The sequence below is a fragment of the Heterodontus francisci genome, chromosome 29, assembly GCF_036365525.1.
Source record: "Heterodontus francisci isolate sHetFra1 chromosome 29, sHetFra1.hap1, whole genome shotgun sequence".
NCBI lineage: Eukaryota > Metazoa > Chordata > Chondrichthyes > Heterodontiformes > Heterodontidae > Heterodontus > Heterodontus francisci.
Window position 1 is genome coordinate 53,420,558 of NC_090399.1, and position 23,043 is coordinate 53,443,600.

The window sequence follows — 23,043 nt, forward strand, 5'->3', positions numbered from 1 at the left end:
GGAAAATGCCTCTGGGAGAGGGCCGCAACGCACCCCGACGCCAGGAGCGCCCAGCCTGATACTACCAGCGGTGGCGAGGCCTCTTGGCAGTCACCCACTGCTCAGCAACGGGACCTCAATTTGAATATTTAAATAACTTAAAATGAGTGATTTAATTAAGCTCACGTCACTGCCTGATATCCCGCTGTGATCTTCAGCCCGGCGGCCGGCATTCCCACACTTTTGGATCCCTGTCCGGGGAAGTGAGGTGTAACACTGGTAGGGATGGGGAAGGAGGTAAGTTTATCAGTGCGGGGTTCGGCGGGGGGGGCGGTTTGTTGGGGCGAAGGGCAACGGGTTCAGATTGACGTCATGGGTGTGGGAGATGTTGGGAAGGGTTTTGTTTATGCAGTTTGGGGATTAATTTACTTGTTATTGAGTGGAGAGGGGCAAAAGGGATGTATTTATTTATTACAATTCAATTTACCTTTAAATATGTAAATTAGCCGGTAGGGCTGACAGCTCTTTAAAAATGGCATCAGCACCTGCGCACGAGCAGCTGAAGCCATTGTTGGCGATGGGCAGTCTGCCCACAGCATGTGATCAGGGGATGCAAATGAGCCGCCGCACAGAAGATTGCAGTGACTCTGGCGTGCAACTAGTGCGGGTGGGCAGCCATTTTATCATCTCACCGCCGAGATGATTATAAAATCCAGCTCCTTGTGTCTCTCTCACTCACTATGCGTGTGGGTGTCTCTCTCTCTCAATCCCTCTGTGTGTGTGTGTGTGTTTTTCACTCCCTCTGTGCGTGTGTCTCTCAATCCCCCTGTGTATGTGTGTGTTTTTCACTCCCTCTGTGCGTGTGTCTCTCAATCCCTCTGTGTATGTGTGTGTGTGTGTATGTATGTCTCTCTCTCACTCCCTCTGTGTGTGTGTGTCTGTCACTCCCTCTGTGTGTGTGTGTCTGTCACTCCCTCTGTGTGTGTGTCTGTCACTTCCTCTGTGTGTGTGTGTATGTCGTTCCTTTACTCCGTGTGTATGCCTCTCACTCCCTGTGTGTGTGTGTGTCGTTCTTTCACTCCCTCTGTGTATGTCTCTCACTCCCTCTGTGTATGTGCGTGTGTGTGGTTCTTTCACTCCCTATGTGTATGTCTCTCACTCCCTCTGTGTATGTGTGTGTGTGTCTTTCACTCCCTGTGTGTGTGTCTCTCTCAATCCCTCGTGTGTGTGTGTGTGTGTATGTCGTTCTTTCACTCCGTGTGTATGCCTCTCACTCCCTGTGTGTGTGTGTCGTTCTTTCACTCCCTCTGTGTATGTCTCTCACTCCCTCTGTGTATGTGCGTGTGTGTGGTTCTTTCACTCCCTATGTGTATGTCTCTCACTCCCTCTGTGTATGTGTGTGTGTGTCTTTCACTCCCTGTGTGTGTGTCTCTCTCAATCCCTCGTGTGTGTGTGTGTGTGTATGTCGTTCTTTCACTCCGTGTGTATGCCTCTCACTCCCTGTGTGTGTGTGTCGTTCTTTCACTCCCTGTGTGTATGTCTCTCACTCCGTCTGTGTGTGTGTGTGTGTGGTTCTTTCACTCCCTGTGTGTATGTCTCTCACTCCCTCTGTGTGTGTGTGTGTCTCTCTCTCTCGCACTCCCTCTGTGTGTATATGTGTGTGTGTGTGTGTCTCTCACTCCCTCTGTGTGTGCGTGTGTCTCTCACTCCCTCTGTGTGTATATGTGTGTGTGTGTGTGTCTCACTCCCTCTGTGTGTGCATGTCTCTCTCTCTCGCACTCCCTCTGTGTGTATATGTGTGTGTGTCTCTCACTCCCTCTGTGTGTGTGTGTGTGTGTCTCTCACTCCCTCTGTGTGCATATGTGTGTGTGTTTTTCTCTCTCTCTCTGTTTTTACTGGGATTGGAAATAAATAGGAGTTTCTTTCTTGCACTGTTTGTTGCACACAAGATTTAAAACGAGCTGATGGTTTCTGAGTCCCAGTTACAGGTGTCTGTTTAATGTTTGATCTGAAAGGATTGTATATAATGAATTTGCAGCTTCTAGAAACAGTTTTTTTGTTCCTGTACAGAACTTTCTGGTGCCTGCCTGACTGTTATCACTGTTTGAAGATTCATTGTGTTCAGTACTGCTTCCAGCTGCTTTTTGAGATACGGCTGCCTGTTCGCTGGTGTGAATGCACTGTCTGGCTTTATTTCATAATTCCTGTCATTGATAACACATAGAGGATTGATTACTGGAGATCACTGTGTGGATGGGCTTCACTATCGTCAGGTGGTGGTGTTTGTAAATGTATATTAACCTGTCCCTTTAATTGTTTGTTTTACAGACAGTAATACCTTGACTGCAGTGTTTCTGGCAACCTCTGGCACAACTGAATTACCTGAGTATGTTGGTGTGGGATTGATCAATGGAGTTCCAGTAACCTATTACGACAGTAACACCCACCACATAGTCCCCCGGCAGCAGTGGATGACAGACTTGTTTGATGCAGAGCACTGGGATTTTCTCACAAATCAAGCAAATAAACATTCTGCCATGGCAAAGGAGAATTTGAAAACGGTAATGAAGGGGACAAACCAGACATCCGGTAAGATCAGTGATGAAGACCTGTTTAATGGGTGCCAGACCTGGAATACAGCCACAAACTTAGGCTTCCAATACGGTGGGCAGATTAATTCCCTCCCAGAAGTGCACCATCTGGTTGCTGCATAGCATTGAGGGTGTAAGTTGGAAATATGTAAAATAATGAATCAAATATTTCAATAAGGGCCCTGTGCTTGTTGTAGAACCCTGTTTTCATATTGACCTACCTGGAGCTTGATTCATCACGTAACTCCCAGTGCTAATAGGCAGGAAGGATCCTTCAATGGGGCTTATTTAAAAGGATCATGCAGTATTTACAAGTTAGTTGCTGGTTAACTTCTGGGCATTTTTAGTCCTATTTTCTGATTTCATTCGGATGTCTGCAAATAAGTTTTTGCTGGTATAAAAACAGAAAATGTTGGAAATACGCAGCAGGTTTGGCAGCATCTGTGGAGAGAGAAACAGAGTTAATGTTTCAGGCCTTTCATCAGAATGAACTTTTGTTGATGCGGATCTGCTTTTGGCTGCATTGTTGCTTAGATGTTAGCTGTCATTGTTAATGGTTCTCTTTCCGTGGGTTCTGTCCCTCTCTCCTTCAAACCTACCGGCTTCACCCCTTGCAGCCCTGAAACTGGGCCTGGACAGCATAACCTGGGGCTGTCGAACTCACTGTGGCCCTCAACCTTTTTGCTCTGGGCTCCTTTCAGACTGTGACCTACCTGACATGCCGCAGTTTGCAGTCAACTGCTTTGTTGAGTGGGAGTGGCCCTCCCACTTTGTGTCATCTGCAAATTTAGCTACCCATGCCTTCGCTCCCCTCATCTAAGTCATTGATAGAAATTGTAAAAGGTTGAGGCCCCAGTACAGACCCCTGCGGGACTCCACTTGTCACATTCCTCCAATCAGAAAAGGACCCATTTCTGCATACTTTCTATTTTCTGCCAGTCAGCCAATCTTCCATCCATACTAATATGTTACCCCCAACACCATGAGCTCCTACCTTGCACAATAACCTTTTATGTGGCACCTTGTCAAATGCCTTCTGGAAATCCAAATACAGTATGTCAACAGACTCTGCTTTATCCAAAGCACATGTCACTCCTTCAAAGAACTCCAATAAATTGGTTAAATGTGATTTCCCTTTCACAAAGCCATGTTGACTATTCCCGATTACCTTGAGTTTTTCTAAGTGCCCAGCTATAGCCCCCTTAATAATCAATTCTAACACCTTCCCCATGACAGACGTCAAGCTAACTGGCCTATAGTTACCTGTTTTCTGTCTCTACTCCTTCTTGAATAGAGGGGTTATATTTGCTACTTTCCAGTCTGATGGAATCTAGCGAATTTTGAAAAATTAACACCAACACATCATCTACCTCATTAGCCACCTCTGTTAAGACCCTAGGATGAAGCCCATCAGGACCTGGGAACCTGTCAGCCCGCAGCTCCATCAGTTTGGTCAGTACCGCTTCCCTGCTGATTGTAATTTCACCAAGTTCCTCTCTTCCTTTTACCTCCTGATTTACAGCAATTGTCGGAATGTTTTTAGTATCCTCTACAGTGAAGACAGAAGCAAAATATTTGTTCATTTCATCCTCCATTTCCTTATTATCCACTATTAACTCCCCATTCTCACTCTCCAGAGGACCAACACTCACTTTACTTACTCTTTTCCTTTTTAAATACCTGTAGAAACTCTTGCTATCCGTTTTTTCATTTCTAGCTAGCTTCCTCTAATACTCTAATCTCTTTCTCCTGATTAACCTTTTAGTCATTCTCTGCCATTCTTGATATTCTGACCAATCATCTGACCTGCCACTCATCTTTGCACAATGATATGCTTTTTCCTTAACTTCTTTAGTTCTCTCTTAGAATTTGGCTGCAGTCAGGTGGGGAGTTGAACAGCAGGAACCATCCATGTCACACCACGTGGCTGTAACAAATTGGGAGCTCAAAGCCAGGATCTGAACCGCCAGACAAATGAGAGATTTGGAAAATGGGAGGAAAGCTGACCTCTAAAATTGTGGAAAAATAAACAAACAGGTTTTCTTGTATTCTTCTGTTTTTTTTTCTACTGTGCTAGAAACAAAAGAGATGGCCACATTTAATGCTGAGGAGTTTGTAGAGTTGGGAGAGATATCCCATGATAAGTTAAACAAATTAATTATTGAAGATTTAAAAAGCTTAGCTACAGAGGTGGGAATCACTTTAAGGCAAAAAGCAAGGAAATCTGAACTTGAGTATTGTTGAAAATAGAGACATGTTGTCGAAGCTTTTTGTCTTGCACTCATCAAGACAATCCACAATAATACCAATGTAAGGGGAAGCAACAACTTTATACTGTATGAGAAGAGAGTGCTGATTGGTTGGCAAGTGAATTCTGATTGGTAGAGGTGTTGCCATGGAGAATGCACCAGTGTATGACTGACAGTTAACTGTCAAGCTTTGTTTGGAACTTAATCCAGGCAATTTGACTCTGTTCAAGGTATTGCTCTGAGGAATGAACCAGCGAATGGCTGTCACTTATTTTGTTCAGTTGAAACAAGTGCAATGTTTGGACATGTTCTTTCTGTCTGCAAAAGAACAGGGTCCTGTGTATTAATATATGTAGCTTCTAGTATGTGCGAGCCCTGCTGACAATCTTAAATTAGTTGTCAGAATAATTCTTATCATACTGAGGTGAATTTGAGCGCAGGATAGAGCACATTAAGACGTATGAGGAAATGATTACATGCAGCTACGTATTCAAATATCGCAAACGTATCATCTTCATATTGGAAAAATGCAAGAGTTAGGAGTTTAGGTGTCATTCCCTTGAAGACACATTTCTCATGGAACACAACAAAGATGTTTGGGAGAGCTGGGCCTAGAGGGGATCCCATGGCAACACCATCTATTTGGGCATACATAGTGTAATTAAAACTGAATTCAACTGTTGCCAAGTTCATAAGTTCAGTGAATACTGATTCATGCAATAGTGGTGGGTCTAGATCACCATGATATAGTGCTGTAGCGCAAATATCTATGGCTTCCTTAAGTGGTACATTGGTGAATAGGCTAGCAATGTCAAATGAGCACATGGACAAGGCATTGTTATCAATATGCAAGTCCTGTATGGTCTTCGCAAATGTGAAGGAATCCTTCACCGTGTCTGTGGAGAACTTGCTCAAAACTGGTTCTACCAATTCACCCAAACATTTGGCCAATTCATGTTGTGCAGAACTGGTCATTGATAAGATAGGGTATAGTCTTGGGCAGCCCATACATACATGGACACAACAAGCCGTGAGGACAAACCCTGTCACATGTGTCACTCGGCAGCTCATTACTCTTACACATGTCCAGAAAGGGTTTTAAACTGACCTGGTGAAAGGTCTAGCAAGCCATTTTAAACTTACCCCTGAACTAGCAGATGACAGCATGGAGCCACAGTGACTGAAAAAATCAATCCAGCTAGAAAAGATGAAAAAAGGAAGAAATACAGTTTCAATTTCAAAAGGAAAAAGAGGAAAGAAAGTTTTAGTTGAAAAGGGAAGTGATGCAGTTTCAGAAGGAAAAAAAGAGGAAAGAGAGATGCAAAGAGAGAAAGCAGCCAGAAGGTTTAAGTTACAGAGACTAAAGGCCCAAAATGAAAATGCTACCAACCACTCAATCCTTGTCCCCAATTCAAAGCAAAACTTTGATGTGCTGAGACACTCAGGACTAGTGCCGAAATTTAATAAGGAGGTGTTTGAGTTATATTTTATCTCATTTGAGAATATAGCTACCAGGCTAAAATGGCTGAAAGAATTTTGGCCTCTCAGTTTTGGGTGAATCAGTTTGGGTGAAAATTAGGAATAGCAGGAGTCAGAAAACATTGGTGGGAGTAGTTTACAGACCCCCGAATATAGTATATACTATATTATAATATAGTTATATTACTGGACAGAGCATTAAACGGGAAATTATTGCAGTGTGTAAAAAAGGTAATGTATTAATTGTGGGGGACTTTAATCTGCATATAGACTGGGACAATCAAATTGGCAACATTGGTCTAGAGGATGATTTTGTAGAATGTTTTCATGACAGTTTCTTGGAGCAATATGTAGAACCGACTAGGGATCAAGCTATCTTAGATCTCATATTGTGTAATGACACAGGGCGAATAAGCCATATCATAATAAAATATCCACGGGAAAGTGTGACCATAATCCCATTGAATTTCATGTTAAGTTTGAAAGTGACACATATCAATCACAAGCAATAATCCTAAACAAAGCCAATTACGAAGATATGAGGGGAGAACTGGCTAAGGTTAATTGGGTAAATAAACTGGAAGGTACGGTGATAAATGAACAGTGGGAAACATTTTAAGAAAAAATTCAAAGGGTTTAACAAAAGTACGTTCCGTTCAAAAACAAAAACCAGTCAAGAAAGACCCATCCATACATCACTCAGGATGTTAATGAGTGCATTAGACTAAAAGAGGAGGCTTACAATGTTGCAAAAAACAGTAACAAGTCTGAGGATTGGGAGTGTTTTAGAAACCAGGAAAGGGCAACCAAAAGGTTGATAAAAGGGAAAAAATAGAATGAGAGTAAACTAGCCAGCAATATAAAAACATTGTAAGAGCTTTTATAAGTACATGAAAAGGAAGAGAGTAGCGAAAGTAGATGTTGGCCCCTTCGAGGCAGAGACAGGAGAAATCATCATGGGAAATGAGGAAATGGCAGAGGCATTGAATACATATTTTGTGTTCGTCTTCACAGTAGAAGACACAAGTTCCATACCAGAAATAGGCAGGAACATAGGAGCTAAAAAGAGTAAGGAAATTGATATCAGCCAAGAAAAAGTATTGGAGAAACCTGAGGAACTAAAATCTGACAAGTCCACAGGACCATACAGTCTACACCCTAGGGTTCTAAAAGAGATAGCTGCAGAAATAGTGGATGTACTGGCTATGATTTTCCAGAATTCCTTAGATTCAGGAATAGTCCCATCAAAATGGAAGTTGGCAAATGTTACACTGCTTTTCAAGAAAGGAGGTACAAAGAAAACAGGGAACAGGCCAGTTAGCCTAACATCAATCATTGGGAAGATGCTGGAAACTATTGTTCAAGAAGTCTTAACATTGCACTTGGAAAAGCATAGTATGATTAGAACAAGTCAGCATGGTTTTACTAAAAGGAGATCCTGTTTGACAAATTTATTAGAGATTTTTGAGGATGTAACTAGTAGGGTAGATAAAGGGGAACCAGTAGATGTAGTATACCCGGATTTCCAAAGGACATTTGTTAAGGTCCCATATAAAAGATTAACAAGCAAGATAAGGGTTGTTCACTTTGGTTGTAAAAATAGAAAAGAAGAATATTTTTTAAAAGGTGTGAAACTGGTAAGTGTTGCTGTTCAGAGAGACATGTGGGCACTTGTACAAGGAACGCACAAAGTTAACATGCTGGTACAGCAGGCTATTAGGAAGGCAAATGGCATGTTGGCCTTTATTGCAAAGGGATTGGAGTACAGGAATAAAAACGTCTTACTAACATTTTACTGGGCTTTGGTGAGACCGCACCTGGAATACTGTGTGCAGTTTTGGTCTCCACATTTAAGAAAGGATATACATGCACTGGAGGCAGTGCAGCGAAGATTTACTAAATTGGTCCCTGGGATGAGGGGGTTGTCCTGTGATGAGAGGCTGAATAAATTGGGCTTATATTCTCTGGAGTTTAGAAGAATGAGAGGCGATCTGATTGAGACATACAAGATTCTGAAAGGGCTTGATAGGGTAGAAGCTGAGAGATTGTTCCCACTGGTCAGGGAATCTAGAACACGGGGACACAGTCTCAGGATAAGGGGCTGATCATTCAGGACTGAGATAAGGAGAAATTACTGCACTCCAAGGGTTGTGAATCTGCAGAATTCTCTACCCCAGAGGGTTGTTGATGCTCCATCATTGAATATATTTAAGGCTGGGATAGATAGATTTTTGGTCTCGCAGAGAATCAAGGGATATAGGGAGTGGACAGAAAAGTGGAATTGAAGCCCAAGATCAGCCATGATAGTATTGAGTGGCAGAGCAGGCTCAGTGGGCCATATGGTCTAGTGTTCTTGAGTTCCTTACAAGGTGTTATGTCAATGCGTTTTGTTGAAAATATTCTTTGGTCCACTGACAGGAGATCTGAATTTATATTCTTTTTGGAGAAATTTAGAAAGGACATTTTAAAAAGGGTTAACTGCTAGCAGCTTAAGATGATGGCCTAGTTTACAACACTGTAACCTGTGAGGAGGAGTCAAAATGTCTGTGCATTTCCCAGCAAGAACCAAGACCCATGGAGTTTAAAGAAACTAACTGTTCTTTTCAGAAATACTGCTCACTCCTATGTTTGAGTGACTGTCACATGACAACCCCTCCCCATCTGTGGTTTTAAGCTGGTGTTTTTCTCTACAGCAGATGAGAAGCAACTGGACTCTGACATGAGCAGACCCTGAATGGGTCTCTCTCTCTCTCTGTCCATTCCACTTTGAAAGCTTTCAAATCCTGCTTGTTGACTGACCACCTTTGTACACTCCGGCTACAATCAGAAACCCTGCTGGAGGAAATCATCCGCATCGCTATCTCCAAGAAACCCATCAAATCAGTCATCTATCTCTTCAAGCAAAAAGCTTCAGGTCCACCAAATTCAGCTAGAAGCCAGATGAATCACCAAACTTCACAGACTGTGTACCTTTTTTTATGGACTCTAACTCAACCAATCTATCTTTCCCCACTCTAACCTATTTGTGTGTGTGTAAACATCTAGTGTGTATGCATGTGTGTGAAGGTTCGAGTGTTGTTTATTATTTTAACAGTTCGGTTTAGGTATAATAAAGTTTTTTTAAATTCATTCATGGGATGTGGGCATCGCTGGTCAGGCCAGCATTTATTGCCCATCCCTAATTGCCCTTGAGAAGGTCGTGGTGAGCTGCCAGTCCATGTGGGGTAGGTACACCCACAGTGCTGTTAGGAAGGGAGTTCCAGGAGTTTGACCCAGCGACAGTGAAGGAACGGTGATATAGTTCCGAGTCAGGATGGTGTGTGACTTGGAGCGGAACTAGCAGGTGGTGGTGTTCCCATGCATTGGCTGCCCTTGTACTTCCAGGTGGTAGGGGTCACGGGTTTGGAAGGTGCTATCTCAGGAGCCTTGGTGCATTTCTGCAGTGCATCTTGTAGATGGTACACACTGCTGCCACTGTGCGTCGGTGGTGGAGGGAGTGAATGTTTGTGGATGGGTTGCCAATCAAGCGGGCTGCTTTGTCCTGGATGGTGTTGAGCTTCTTGAGTGTTGTTGGAGCTGCACCCATCTAGGCAAGTGGAGAGTATTCCATCACATTCCTGACTTGTGCCTTGTAGATGGTGGACAGGCTTTGGGGAGTCAGGAGGTGAGTTACTCGCCTCAGGATTCCTAGCCTCTGACCTGCTCTTGTCGCTATGGTATTTATATGGCAACTCCAGTTCAGTTTCTGGTCAATGGTAGCCCCTAGGATATTGATAGTGGGGGATTCAGCAATGGTAATGCCATTGAATGTCAAGGGGAGATGGTTCGATTCTCTCTTGTTGGAGATGGTCATTGTCTGGCACTTGGGTGGCGCGAATGTTACTTGCCACTTATCAGCTCAAGCCTGGATATTGTCCAGGTCTTGCTGCATTTCTACACGGACTGCTTCAGTATCTGAGGAGTCACAAATGGTTTTGAATATTGTGCAATCGTCAGTGAACATCCCCACTTCTGACCTTATGATTGAAGGAATGTCATTGATGAAGCAGCTGAAGATAGTTGGGCCTAGGACACTACCCTGAGAAACTCCTGCAGTGATGCCCTGGAGCTCAGATGATTGACCTCCAACAACCACAACCATCTTCCTTTGCGCTAGGTATGACTCCAGCCAGTGGAGGTTTTTCCCCATGATTCCCATTGACCTCAGTTTTGCTAGGGTTCCTTGATGCCATACTCGGTCAAATGCTGCCTTGATGTCAAGAGCAGTCACTCTCACCTCACCTCTTGAGTTCAGCTCTTTTGTCCATGTTTGAACCAAGGCTGTAATGAGGTCAAGAGCTGAGTGGCCCTGGCGGAACCTAAACTGAGCGTCACTGAGCAGGTTATTGCTAAGCAAATGCCGCTTGATGGCGCTGTTGATGACACTTTCCATCACTTTACTGATGATTGAGAGTAGGCTGATGGGGCTGTAATTGGTCAGTTTGGACTTGTCCTTTTTGTGTACAGGACATACCTGGGCAATTTTCCACATTGGTGGGAAGATGCCAGTGTTGTAGCTGTACTGGAACAGCTTGGCTAGGGGCGCAGCAAGTTCTAGAATACAGGGCTTCAGTACTATTGCCGGAATATTGTCAGGGCCTATCGCCTTTGCAGTATCCAGTGCCTTCAGTTCACCTCTTTCTTTGTTAATTCAAGAAAACCTGTCCAATTAGTTCTTGTTATGATCATTGCAAGTAAGTATTCAAACACCTACTGAATTGGCCAGTACATTCACTTTGAAAAAGAATTAAATCTGTTGTGGGCTATCAAGGAGAAGGAAAAGAGGGAAGCCCTTCACTTCAACCCCTGCTCACTTGACTGCAACAAAGGTGAGTTCGTGGGTAGAGCTCATGAAGCTTTTTCCATGTTATCAGAGGAATGTTCCTCTGATTATGAACAAACTAAAACTGCAATTCTAAATGCATATGAGCTGCTACCAGAAGCATATAGACAGAAATTTCGACACACCTAAAAAAGACTCACACAGACTTACATTGAATTCGAAAGAAATAAACATATGGCTTTTGATCGCTGGATACGATCTCTCAAGTTAGAAAATTTGAGAGAAGTGCTGTTGCTGGAAGAGTTCAAAAATAGCATCCCAAGTAGTTTAAAACTCACACTGAAGAACAATGAATTCACAGGGTGAGGGAAGTCGCCACCATGGCAGATGACTTTGAACTCATACATAAATCCTTTATTCAGGGAAAAACCTTTCGTGATAATTCCCAGAGATTTGGTAAGGGTAGAAAGTGCCAAAGTGCTAGCAGATGGAGTGTTAGCGAGAGGGAAACAAAAGGTGAGCACACAAGAAGCCTTCGAATAGTAAGGAAGAAAATGCAGAGGGCAGGAATATATACCACATACCTGTGTGTTCCCATTGCAGCAAAACAGGGCATAGCAAAGCTGACTGCTGCAAGTTAAAGAGAATGCAATTAATCTTGTAGGCGTGCACAAGGTTAACAAAGCAAAGGGTGCCCTGGCAGATCCAACTGTGGCCCTAGCCTTGAGAAAGAACTCCACAAAGAATATTGACATAGGTATGGGCGAAGTAGAGAAAATTCCTGCAGAATATCAGGATTTTGTTTTAAAAGGAACGGTGTCTCCATACCCCTCTAGTGAGGCAGGTCAACCCATTGTCCTGCTTTAAGACACAGAGGCCATGCAGTCCCTTATGCTGAGTAAAGGAATGACCTTCCCCCCTCCAGAGAGCTCATTAAAAGAGAAGGTTCTGGTAAAAGGAATTGAAGAAGAATACATGTTTGTACCCCTGTATTGGGTCCACTTGCAACGTGACCTGGTTTCTGAGCCAGTTACTATAGGAATTTTCCCTCGTCTACCTGTGGCTGGTATCGACCTGCTATTCGGCAATGATTTGGCTGGAGGTAAGGTAGTCGCAGCCCCAGTGATATTAGATCAACTAAATGACGCCAAGGATACAGAGCAAATTCAGGAGGAAGTCCTTGGAATCTTTATTTCCTATGCGGTAACAAGGGCCATAGCCAAGCAAACTCCCCCAGAGAGAGCTGAACCAGAAAATCAGCGCAATGATTCAGCGGTCTGGCCAGCTGAAACATTTTTCGGAGATTTAGGGACAGGAAATGGCAGACCCTCCATAATTAAAGCCTAAAAAGCAGACCCTGGTTTTAAAAAGATAGCACAGGCAGCTTATTCCGAGGCAGACACAGAGAAGCTGCCTGAGTGTTACGATTTAAAAAATGAAATGGAGAACCCCACAATGACTCGCGGAGGAGGAGTAGTTCATCCATGTTCTGGTGCTGCTGCCCCTGAAGGACAAACCATTAAAGACCAGGTTTAGTAGCCCATGTAGTGTAGGGAAAAAGATGAATGAGGTAAACCAACCTTCCTGAATCTCTGGGAATTATCATGAAAGGCTCTTCCCTGAGTAGTGTTTATGTGTGAATTCGAAGTCATCTGCCATGGTGGCGGCTTCTCTCACCCTGTGAATTCTTTGTTCCTCTATGTGCGTTCTTATATTACTTGGTATGCTACTTTTGAACTCTTCCAGCAACATCTCTAACACTTCTGACAGAAGGAAGAAACAAAAAGTGTGTAATATTAACAGGGTGAAAAGATACTACAGTCAGGAGCTAGACAGATAAATGAGTGTGTGCCAGAAGTATACATAATAGAGGAAGAAAGCAGAAGTAGTGAGGACGAACTGGACGAAGACAAGAACCCTAAAAACTCGAAAATTGAACCTACCTACTGCTAAATTGAAAAACTCCAAAATTTTAAAGGAATTAGTCACAATGCTGGACTATCTCTCTGAAAACAGAGACAGGACCTAATCACATTATTAAAAGGAGAGACCCCACCAATAAAACAGAACCCCTATAGATTGAACCCAAATAAGCGAGCTCAGGCCCGCCAAGAAATTCAGTACATGCATGAAAATTATTGAATGGAACCCAGAGTGTCTGGAGCTCTCCTATATTATTGGTTCCGAAACCTGATGGTACAACCGGCTCTGTATTGATTACCACAAGGTCAATGCAGTTAAAAAAAAACAATTCATACCCAATCCCCCATATCAAAGACTGCATAGAACAGCTAGGAAATTCCATCTACACCAGCAAGATAGACTTATTGAAAGGATACTGTACCATTTTTATTAAGGAATGCTTTGCTGGTTCAAAAATCTGTCCAATCTTCTGACTTGCCACTAGTCTTCTCAGACTTGTACAGTGTTTCTTTTAATTTGATACTATCCTTAACTTCCTTATTTAGCCACACATGATGCACCCTTCTCAAAGAGTCTTTCTTTCTCACTGGGATAAATCTTTGCTGAGAGTTATTAAATATCACCTTAAAAGTCTGCCACTGCATCTCTACTGTTTTACCTTCTAACCTAGTATTCCAGTTCACTTTAGCCAACTCTGCCTTCATACCCTTATAATTACCTTTATTTAGGTTTAGAACACTAGTCTTAAACCCACACTTCTCACTTTTAAATTGAAATTCTATCATGTTATGATCACGGTCGCCTAGAGGCTCCTTTACTACAAGGTTATTGATTAATCCTGTCTAATTGCACATTACAAGGTATAAAATAGCCTGCTCCCTGGTTCACGCTGGAACATACTGCTCTAAGAAATTGTCCGGAATACACTCTATGAACTCATTTTCCAGGCTACCTTTGCCAATCTGATTTACTCAACCTGCACGTAGATTAAAGTCACCCATGATTATTGCAGTACCTTTCTTACATGTCCCATTTATTTCTTCCTGTGTACTCTGTCCTACAGTGTAGCTAGTGTTAGGGGGGTCTGTAAACTACTCCCGTAAGTGATCTCTTCCCATTCCTATTTCTTATCTCTACCCAAACTGATTCTACGTCGTGCTCTTTTGAACTAAGGTCATCTCTCACTACTGAACTAATGTCCTCCTGAATTAACAGAGCTACTCGACCACCTTTTCCTCACTTCCTGTCTTTCCGAAATGTCAAATACCTTTCTATATTCAGGTCCCAGCATTGGTCACCTTGCAACCATGTCTCTGTAATGGCTATCAGATCAAACATATCTATTTCTATCAGTGCTAACAATTCATCCATTTTGTTATGAATGCTGCGTGCATTCAGATACAGAGCCTTTAACTCTGGTCTTTTTACCTTTTCTGTAATCTCTGGCCTTATCTACTGGTGCACTCTTAAGTTTGCATGCTCTGATCCTTCCAGTCACACTCTGGTTATCATTACCCAATTTGCTACCCTGCTCTGTTACCTTGTTGTCTGCCTTTACTTTACCAAATCTCCCCTCACGTGAGTCCTCTCCCGCCCCCTCACTATTTATTTTAGAGCTCTCTCTGCCGCCCTAGTTATACGACTCGCCAGAACACTGGTCCCAACAGGGTTCAGGTGAAGACCATCTCAATGGTACAACTCCCACTTTCCTCATTACTGGTGTCAGTGCCCCATGAATCAAAACCTATTTCTCCCAGACCAGTCTTTTAGCCACACATTCATATCGCTAATCATATTTACCCTGCTCCAATTTGCTCGTGGCTCAGGTAATAATCCAGACATTATTACCTTTGAGGTTCTGATTTTTAATTTACCCCCTAGCTGCTCATAATCCTCAAGCAGAACCTCTTTCCTAGTTCTATCTTTTGTCATTGGACCAAGACAACTGCATCCTTCTCCTTCCCACTGCAAGTTCCTCTCCAGCCCTGAGCAGATGTTCCGAACCCTTAAATCAGGCAGGCAACACAGCCTCTGGACTCTTGCTCTCAGCTACAGAGAACTGTGTCTATCCCCCTGACTATATTGTCCCCTACCACCACTACATTCCTATTTACTCCTCCTGCTTGAGTGGTCTGTTTGCTCATCCATCTTGCAGCCCCTGCTCTCATCCATACAAGCTGCAAGAAACTCAAACCTGTTGGACAATTGCAAAGGCTGGAAACCAGGTGATCTCAAGTAAACACGACGGGTGGTTTGACTTAAGAGCTATTCTTTGTTGTGACAAGACAGAATTTATGACTAACATGAGACTTACCTGAAAAAAAAAGTTTAGTTTCATTTTGAACTGTTAAAAGCCAGTGGGTGTGGACTAAAGCAGGCAGTTGGAATCTGCATATGGACCTGCCAGGAGTTCAGAAGAAAACTGTTACCTCTCTTTCAAGAATCCCTGCTCTTGAAAAGCAAAAGCCTGTATGAAGTGGTGCCTTTGCCTCCTGCATTTTTGAAGAAACCCTGAATATTTGTAGAAATCTTGCGTCTTCAAATGAGCTTTGTATCAAATGTGTGTGAGAACTGACACCTATTGCTGCACACCTGATGGAAGACCTATGTGAAGCCTTCTGCAGTTGAATTTCTTTGAACACCTACCCAAAGCAGACTGTTCCTCAACCACATCTGGAAAGACTCCTAGTGGCCACCAACTATTCGACTTTGGGACACCTAGCCAAATCAAAGGACTTCCTTCCATATCTTTCCAGGCTAAGTTTTTTTTTATCCTTCCATTTCTTTGTAATGGCTGCAAACAAAAATCTCTTTTTTCCTGGTTAACCGGTTTTTGGATGTGTGAGTGTGTGTGAGGGCTAGGTTATAAAAAATACGCAGCTTTAATATTTTAATTCGCATATATATATATATATATATATATCAATATAAGTATATATATACTTCATTATTGGTTAAGACTTGATTTTATAATAAACAGATAATTTTGTTGTTTATTAAAGAAACCTGGTTGGTGTGCTTTATTCTGGGGACAAACAGAGTATCTCATTGGCTGTTTCAGTAAGTGGGAAAAATTATTGATATGCTGTGACCTGTGGAGAAGCAGGACTGAATTAACAGTGCTCTCTTCCCACCTTGGTCATAACACTACTACTAATAAAACCTTAATAAATTACCTGGGTTTCAGAAAATTCTTATTCTATTTCAATTAATGTTAGACTTACCTTGATTAAAATCCCTGAGTTTGGATAAGAGAAAAAGAGAAAATGCTCAACAACCAAAGAACCTACCCTCTTTGCTGTGACATCACACTCCAGTTTATTTTGGAATGCTCTGAACCCCCCACCCCCTACTCCTCCCACAGCTCTTCAAACTCTTGCCACTGTCTCTAGGATATCCTCTATTTCTCGGAAGCTACTGGTGTCTTCTACAGCAATTGTGAGCTGAAAAATGGTAGAAAAAGAAGCACCTCTTTCCCTCTCTGCACCAACTTCCCACATGAACCAAATTCCGAACTACACACTCTGTCTACGTCTCACTCAGGTATATTCTCCTCTCCACGTGTCCCCAGCTGCCATGGCAGGATTAGAACCCCTGTCCCTAGGGCATTAGCCAGAGTCACTGGATTACTAGTTCAGTAACAGCCCTCAGAGAGATTTATTATTGTAATTGTATTGAGGGGACGTAGACAGGTTAAGTGAGTGGGAAAGAACATGGCAGAAGGAATACAATGTGGAAAAATGTGAAGTTATCCACTTTGGTACGAAAAACAGAAATGAAGAGTATTTATTAAATGGTGAGAGATTGGGAGGTGTTGATGTCCAGAGAAACCTGGGTGTCCTTGTTCATGAGTCACCGAAAGCTATCATGCATGTCCAGCAAGCAATTAGGAAGGCATATGGTGTGTTGGCCTTTATTGCAAGAGGATTTGAGTACAGGAGTAAAGAAGTCTTGCTGCAATTGTACAGAGCCTTGGTGAGACCACACCTGGAATGTTGTGTACAGTTTTGTTTTCCTTACCAAAGGAAGGATATACTTGCCTTAGAGACAGTGCAACAAAGGTTAACCAGACTGATTCCTGGGATGACAGGATTGTCCTTTGAGGAGAGATTGAGGAGACTGGGCCGGTAATCTCTAGAGTTTAGAAGAGTAAGAGATGATCTCATTGAGGCTATAATATTCTTACAGGGCTCGACAGGATAAAGGCAGAAAGGAGGTTTCCCTTGGCTGGGGTGGAAGGGAGTCTGGAACCAAGGGACACAGTCTCAGAATAAGGGGTAAACCATTTAGGACTGAGATGAGGTGGAATTTCTGCACTCAGAAGATGGTGACTCTTTGGAATTCTCTACCCCACAGGGCTATGAAGGTTCAGTCATTGAGCATATTCAAGGCAGAGATCAATAGATTTCTATATATTAAACATATCAAGGGATATGGGGATAGTGTGGGAAAATGGCATTGAAGTAGAAGACCAGTCATGATCTATTTGAATGGTGGAGCAGATTTGAGGGACCAAATGGCCTACTCCTGCTCCTATTTCCTATGTTCCTAATACTGAGCCCACAGAGGGATATGTTGCTGTAATACTGAGCACAGGAAGGATCCACTACTGTAATATTGAGCGCATGAAGGATCTATTACTATAATACTGAGCTCACAGAGGGATCTATTGCTGTAATCCTGTGCCCACAAAGAGATCTGATACTGTAATATTAAATGAATGGAAGGATCTATTGCTGTACTACTGAGCCCACAAAGCAATCTATTGCTGTACTACTGAGCCCACTGAGAGATCAATTACTTTAGTATTGAGCCCACAATGAGATTCAGTAAGGTAATAAAGAGACTTTTTCCATTAACAATCAATTTTTGATTTTCTGTTGACTGTTGACAGGAATTCACACTTTCCAATGGATAAGAACTGTTGAGATCACTGACAACGGCTCCATTAAGAGATCGATGCGTGTTGGATTTGATGGAAAGGATTATATTAGTTTAGAACCTGACAGAATGAAATGGGTTGCAACCAATCAGAATGCAGTGAAGACCAAGGAGAAATGGGATTCTGATGAATCCTGGAACAAGTATTGGAAATGGTATTTGGAAGTAGAACTTGTTGAACGTTTAAAACTACGTTTACACTTTGGAAAGGAATATTTCCAAAGGAAAGGTATTTATTTCAGTTTTTACCCCATGTTCTGATCTAACATCACTGATCTATGAATCCATTATCCTGTTCCATTCAGTGTCTGTGTATTGTTTGTGTTTTTATCCTTTCCCATTACAGTTCAGCCTGAAGTGTTCATCTCCAGAAGTGACCCCAATAGTCAGTACAAGCCGTTCACTCTCTCCTGCCTGGTTACTGGATTTTATCCTGTAGACATTGAGGTGAACTGGCTAAGGAATGGAGAGGTAATGTCTGAGAGCCAATCCTCGGGGGTGCGACCGAACCACGATGGGACTCATCAGATCCAGAAAGAGATTGAAATAAATGTTGGGGATGAGGATCAATACTCCTGTCAAATTGATCACAGCAGCCTGGCAGAGGCCAAGCTCTCTCAGTGGGGTAAGGAACTGCCCTGGATGTGTGTGAGAGGAGAGACAGAGAATGAGAGAGAGAGTGGGTGTGAGCGAGAGGGGAGAATGAATGAGATATAGATTGTAATGGACAGGAGAAACTGAGACTGTGGCAAGGAAACAGATTCAAAAAAAGAAAGGAAGAGTGAAACTGGGGAAATTAAAATGAAAGACATCACCAAGCAAGCCATATATTGTACATAAAAACAAGAAATGCTGGAAATACTCAGCAGGTCTGGCAGCATCTATGGAGAGAGAAGCAGAGTTAACATTTCAGGTCAGTGACCATTCATCAGAAGCCATAATTTGTCATGTTTGATGATTTTCCCATGTTTGGCTGCAGGAGTTTTGAACTGACTTACATTGCTATGTTGCTGTTGAAGTAAATTCAGCAGACAAGTGGTTAAATCCACCCAGCGAACAAGCTTTCAAGGAAAGCTTGGTCGATCAGCAACTGGGGTTTGATAAAGTGGCTGTCAGAATTGTGTTTTTCACAAACCACATCAGTTGGAGACAAAGAGGATTCCTTGCTACTTTGCTGACAAACACACATCCAATATTACGATGGCCTCAACCCCCAGAGCAAATCACGAGGTGGCTGCTCGGAGCCCAGAAAATAGAAGGTGGGGCAAGTTTAAAGGCAAGCAGCTGGTGTGTGTTCTTCTTTTGTCTTCAGGCGAGGAGATTGTAACTTGCTATCACTTTACTAAATCAGTAACTAGTTAACTAATCAATAAATAATAAGCTTTGATAAACATGGCAGGACAGGTGGTGTACTGTAATGGCAACATGTGGGAGTTTGTGGAAAGCATAGCGATCCCGGAGAACCATAACTGCACTAAGTGTCTGCAGCTTGACCAACTTTGGCTCAGAGTTGTTGAAATGCTATCCAAACTGCAGACATTGCAGGGCATCAGGGAGAGGGAGAGTTACCTGGACCCTTTATTCGGGAGACAGTCATACCCCTTAGGTTAAGTAGAACTTTGAAGTTGGTCAATGATCAGGGACAGGAGGCTGTGACTACGAGTCAGGCAGGTATGGGGATCCAGGATGTAGTGAGAGAGCCCCAGCCCTTGACTTTGACCAACGGGTACGAGGTATTTACTACCTGTGTAGATGAGAACAAGTACTGCAGGGTGGATGGGCAAGCTGCAATAGGGCACTTAAGTTGGGGGAGTGAAAAGGAACGTGGTAACGATAAGGGACCGTATAGTCAGGGGGATTTATACTGTTGCTGAAGCAGTTTGAGGAGTTAGGCTCCAAATCAAAATACAGAATCTCAAAGGTTATAATTGGCATGTGGTCAAGCAGATTAGACAATTAAATGCATAGCTCAAAGCGTGGTGTGGGAAGAAGGGGGTTTCAATTCATGGGGTCAGTACTGGGCAAAGAGGGAGCTGTTCTGTTGGGATGAGCTTCACTTAAACCAGGCTGCGATCAGTTTCCTGGTGAATAGTATATCTGGGGCTCTGGATAGGGCTTGAAACTAAAAAGGAAGGGAGAATTCAGGTGAAGGAAGATTTAGAAATCTAAACAGAAAAGACCAGACAGTCATACAGTACAGTAATTTGGGTAAAGACAAGCAGAGTGGGACAGGAAAGGACAGAGCACTTAACGGTAATAACGCATCAGAGAATAAGGTTCATGCAAAGAATAGTTTAAAAAAAAAGTTAACGGCTCTTGATCTGAATGCACAAAGCAGTCATAATAAGGTAAATGAACTCATGGCATGAATAGAGATAAATGATTTTGTTCTAATCACTGTTACAGAGACACGGTTACAAGTTGACCAAGATTGGGAAATACATTTTCCAGGGCACACAAAATTTCAAAAAAGTCACAGAATGGAAAAGGAGGAGGTGTAGTCCTGATAATAAGGACAGTATTGAGATAGGACCTTGGCTCAGAGGATCAGGAAGTAGAATCATTAGAGGTGGAGATTAGGAATAACAAGGGTCAGAAAATGCTCATGGGAGTAGTTTATAGGCCCCCTAACCGTAGTTATATTATTGGCAAGAGTATTAAGCAAGAAATAATTGATGTCTGTAACAAAGGCAATTTAATAATTGTGGAGGACTTTAATCTTCATATGGACTGGACAAATCAAATTGGCAAAGGTAGTCTAGAAGATGGCTTTGTAGAATGCCTTCCAGGAAGAATACATTGTGGAACCAAACTAGGAGTAAACCTATTTTATTTCTAGTATTGTGCAATGAGGCAGGTTTACTTAGTAATCTCAGAGTAAATGATCATCTGGGAAAAAGTAATAATCAGACAATTAACTTCCATCTTAAGTTTGAAAGTGACATGTCCAGTCCCAAACAAAAATCTTAAACTTCAACAAAGCCAATTACAGAAGACAAATAGACTAATAGGGATGGTGGTAAATAAACAGAGGGAAACATGTAAAGAAACTATTCAAAATGTGCAAAATTAATTTCAATTATAAAGAAAATCAGCAAGGGGATGGGGAATGGGCTGGTCAGACCCGAGATACTGGGACTGGGGGGTGGGGATGGGCTGGTCAGACCTGAGACACAGTGACTGGGGGATGGGGGAAGGGCTGGTCAGACCTGAGACACAGTGACTGGGGGGTGGGGATGGGCTGGTCAGACCTGAGACACAGTGACTGGGGGATGGGGGAAGGGCTGGTCAGACCTCAGACACAGTGACTGGGGGATGGGGGAAGGGCTGGTCAGACCTGAGACACAGTGACTGGGGGATGGGGAATGGGCTGGTCAGACCCGAGATACTGGGACTGGGGGATGGGGATGGGCTGGTCAGACCTGAGACACAGTGACTGGGGGATGGGAGATGAGCTGGTCAGACCTGAGGCACAGTGACTGCGGGATGGGGGAAGGGCTGGTCAGACCTGAGACACAGTGACTGGGGGATGGGGAATGGGCTGGTCAGACCCGAGATACAGGGACTGGGGGATGGGGATGGGCTGGTCAGACCTGAGACACAGTGACTGGGGGATGGGAGATGAGCTGGTCAGACCTGAGACACAGTGACTGGGGGATGGGGGAAGGGCTGGTCAGACCTGAGACACAGTGAGTGGGGGATGGGGAATGGGCTGGTCAGACCTGAGACACAGTAACTGGGCAGTGGGGAATGGGGTGGTCAGAACTGAGACACTGGGACTGGGGGATGGGGAATGGGCTGGTCAGACCCGAGATACTGGGACTTGGGGATGGGGAATGGGCTGGTCAGACCCGAGATACTGGGACTTTGGGATGGGGAATGGGCTGGTCAGACCTGAGACACTGGGACTGGGGGATGGGGAATGAGCTGGTCAGACCCGAGATACTGGGACTGGGGGGTGGGGATGGGCTGGTCAGACCAGAGACACTGGGACTGGGGGATGGGGATGGGCAGGTCAGACCTGAAACACAGTGACTGGGGGATGGGGAATGGGCTGGTCAGACCCGAGATACTGGGACTGGGGGATGGGGGATGGGCTGGTCAGACCCGAGACACTGGGACTGGGGGATGGGGAATGGGCTGGTCAGACCCGAGATACTGGGACTGGGGGATGGGGATGGGCTGGTCAGACCTGAGACACTGAGACTGGGGGATGGGCTGGACAGATCTGAGACACAGGCACTGGGGGATAGGGCATGGGCTGGTCAGACGCGAGACACAGTGACTGGGGGATGGGGAATGGGCTGGTCAGACCTGAGACACTGGGACTGGGGGATAGGGAATGGGCTGGTCAGACCTGAGACACTGGGACTGGGGGATGAGGGATGGGGGATGGGCTGGTCAGACCTGAGACACTGGGACTGGAGGATGGGGGATGGGCAGGTCAGGCCTGAGACGCAGTGACTGGGGGATGGGGAATGGGCTGGTCAGACCTGAGACAGTGGGACTGGGGGATGGGGAATCGGCTGGTCAGACCTGAGACACTGGGACTGGGGGATGGGGGATGACTGGTCAGACCTGAGACACTGGGACTGGGGGATGGGCTGGTCAGACCTGAGACACTGGGACTGCGGGGATGGGGGAATCGGCTGTTCAGACCGGAGACACTGGGACTGCGGGGATGGGGGATGGGCTGGTCAGACCCGAGACACTGGGACTGGGAGATGGGGGATGAGCTGGTCAGACCTGAGACACTGGGACTGCGGGGATGGGGAATGGGCTGGTTAGACCCGAGACAGTGGGACTGGGAGATGGGGGATGAGCTGGTCAGACATGAGACACTGGGACTGGGGGATGGGGGTTGGTCTGTTCAGACCTGAGACACTGGGACTGTGGGGATGGGGAATGGGCTGGTCAGACCCGAGACAGTGGGACTGGGAGATGGGGGATGAGCTGGTCAGACATGAGACACTGGGACTGGGGGATGGGGGTTGGGCTGGTCAGACCTGAGGCACTGGGACTGGGAGATGGGGAATGGGCTGGTCAGACCCGAGACAGT

The 23,043-nt window shown here is 44.2% G+C and overlaps 1 protein-coding gene across 2 annotated transcripts in view; it reads left to right on the top strand.

The window, feature by feature from the left end:
- The window catches only part of LOC137346297 (class I histocompatibility antigen, F10 alpha chain-like), a 39,442-nt gene that overhangs the window by 382 nt on the left and 16,017 nt on the right, over positions 1 to 23,043 (top strand). For both annotated transcript variants that reach the window (XM_068009777.1, XM_068009778.1), the window contains exons 2-4: positions 2,308 to 2,568; positions 17,938 to 18,213; positions 18,331 to 18,609. In XM_068009777.1, coding sequence (XP_067865878.1) covers positions 2,308 to 2,568; positions 17,938 to 18,213; positions 18,331 to 18,609 — 816 coding nt within the window. The remainder of the gene's footprint in view (positions 1 to 2,307; positions 2,569 to 17,937; positions 18,214 to 18,330; positions 18,610 to 23,043) is intronic.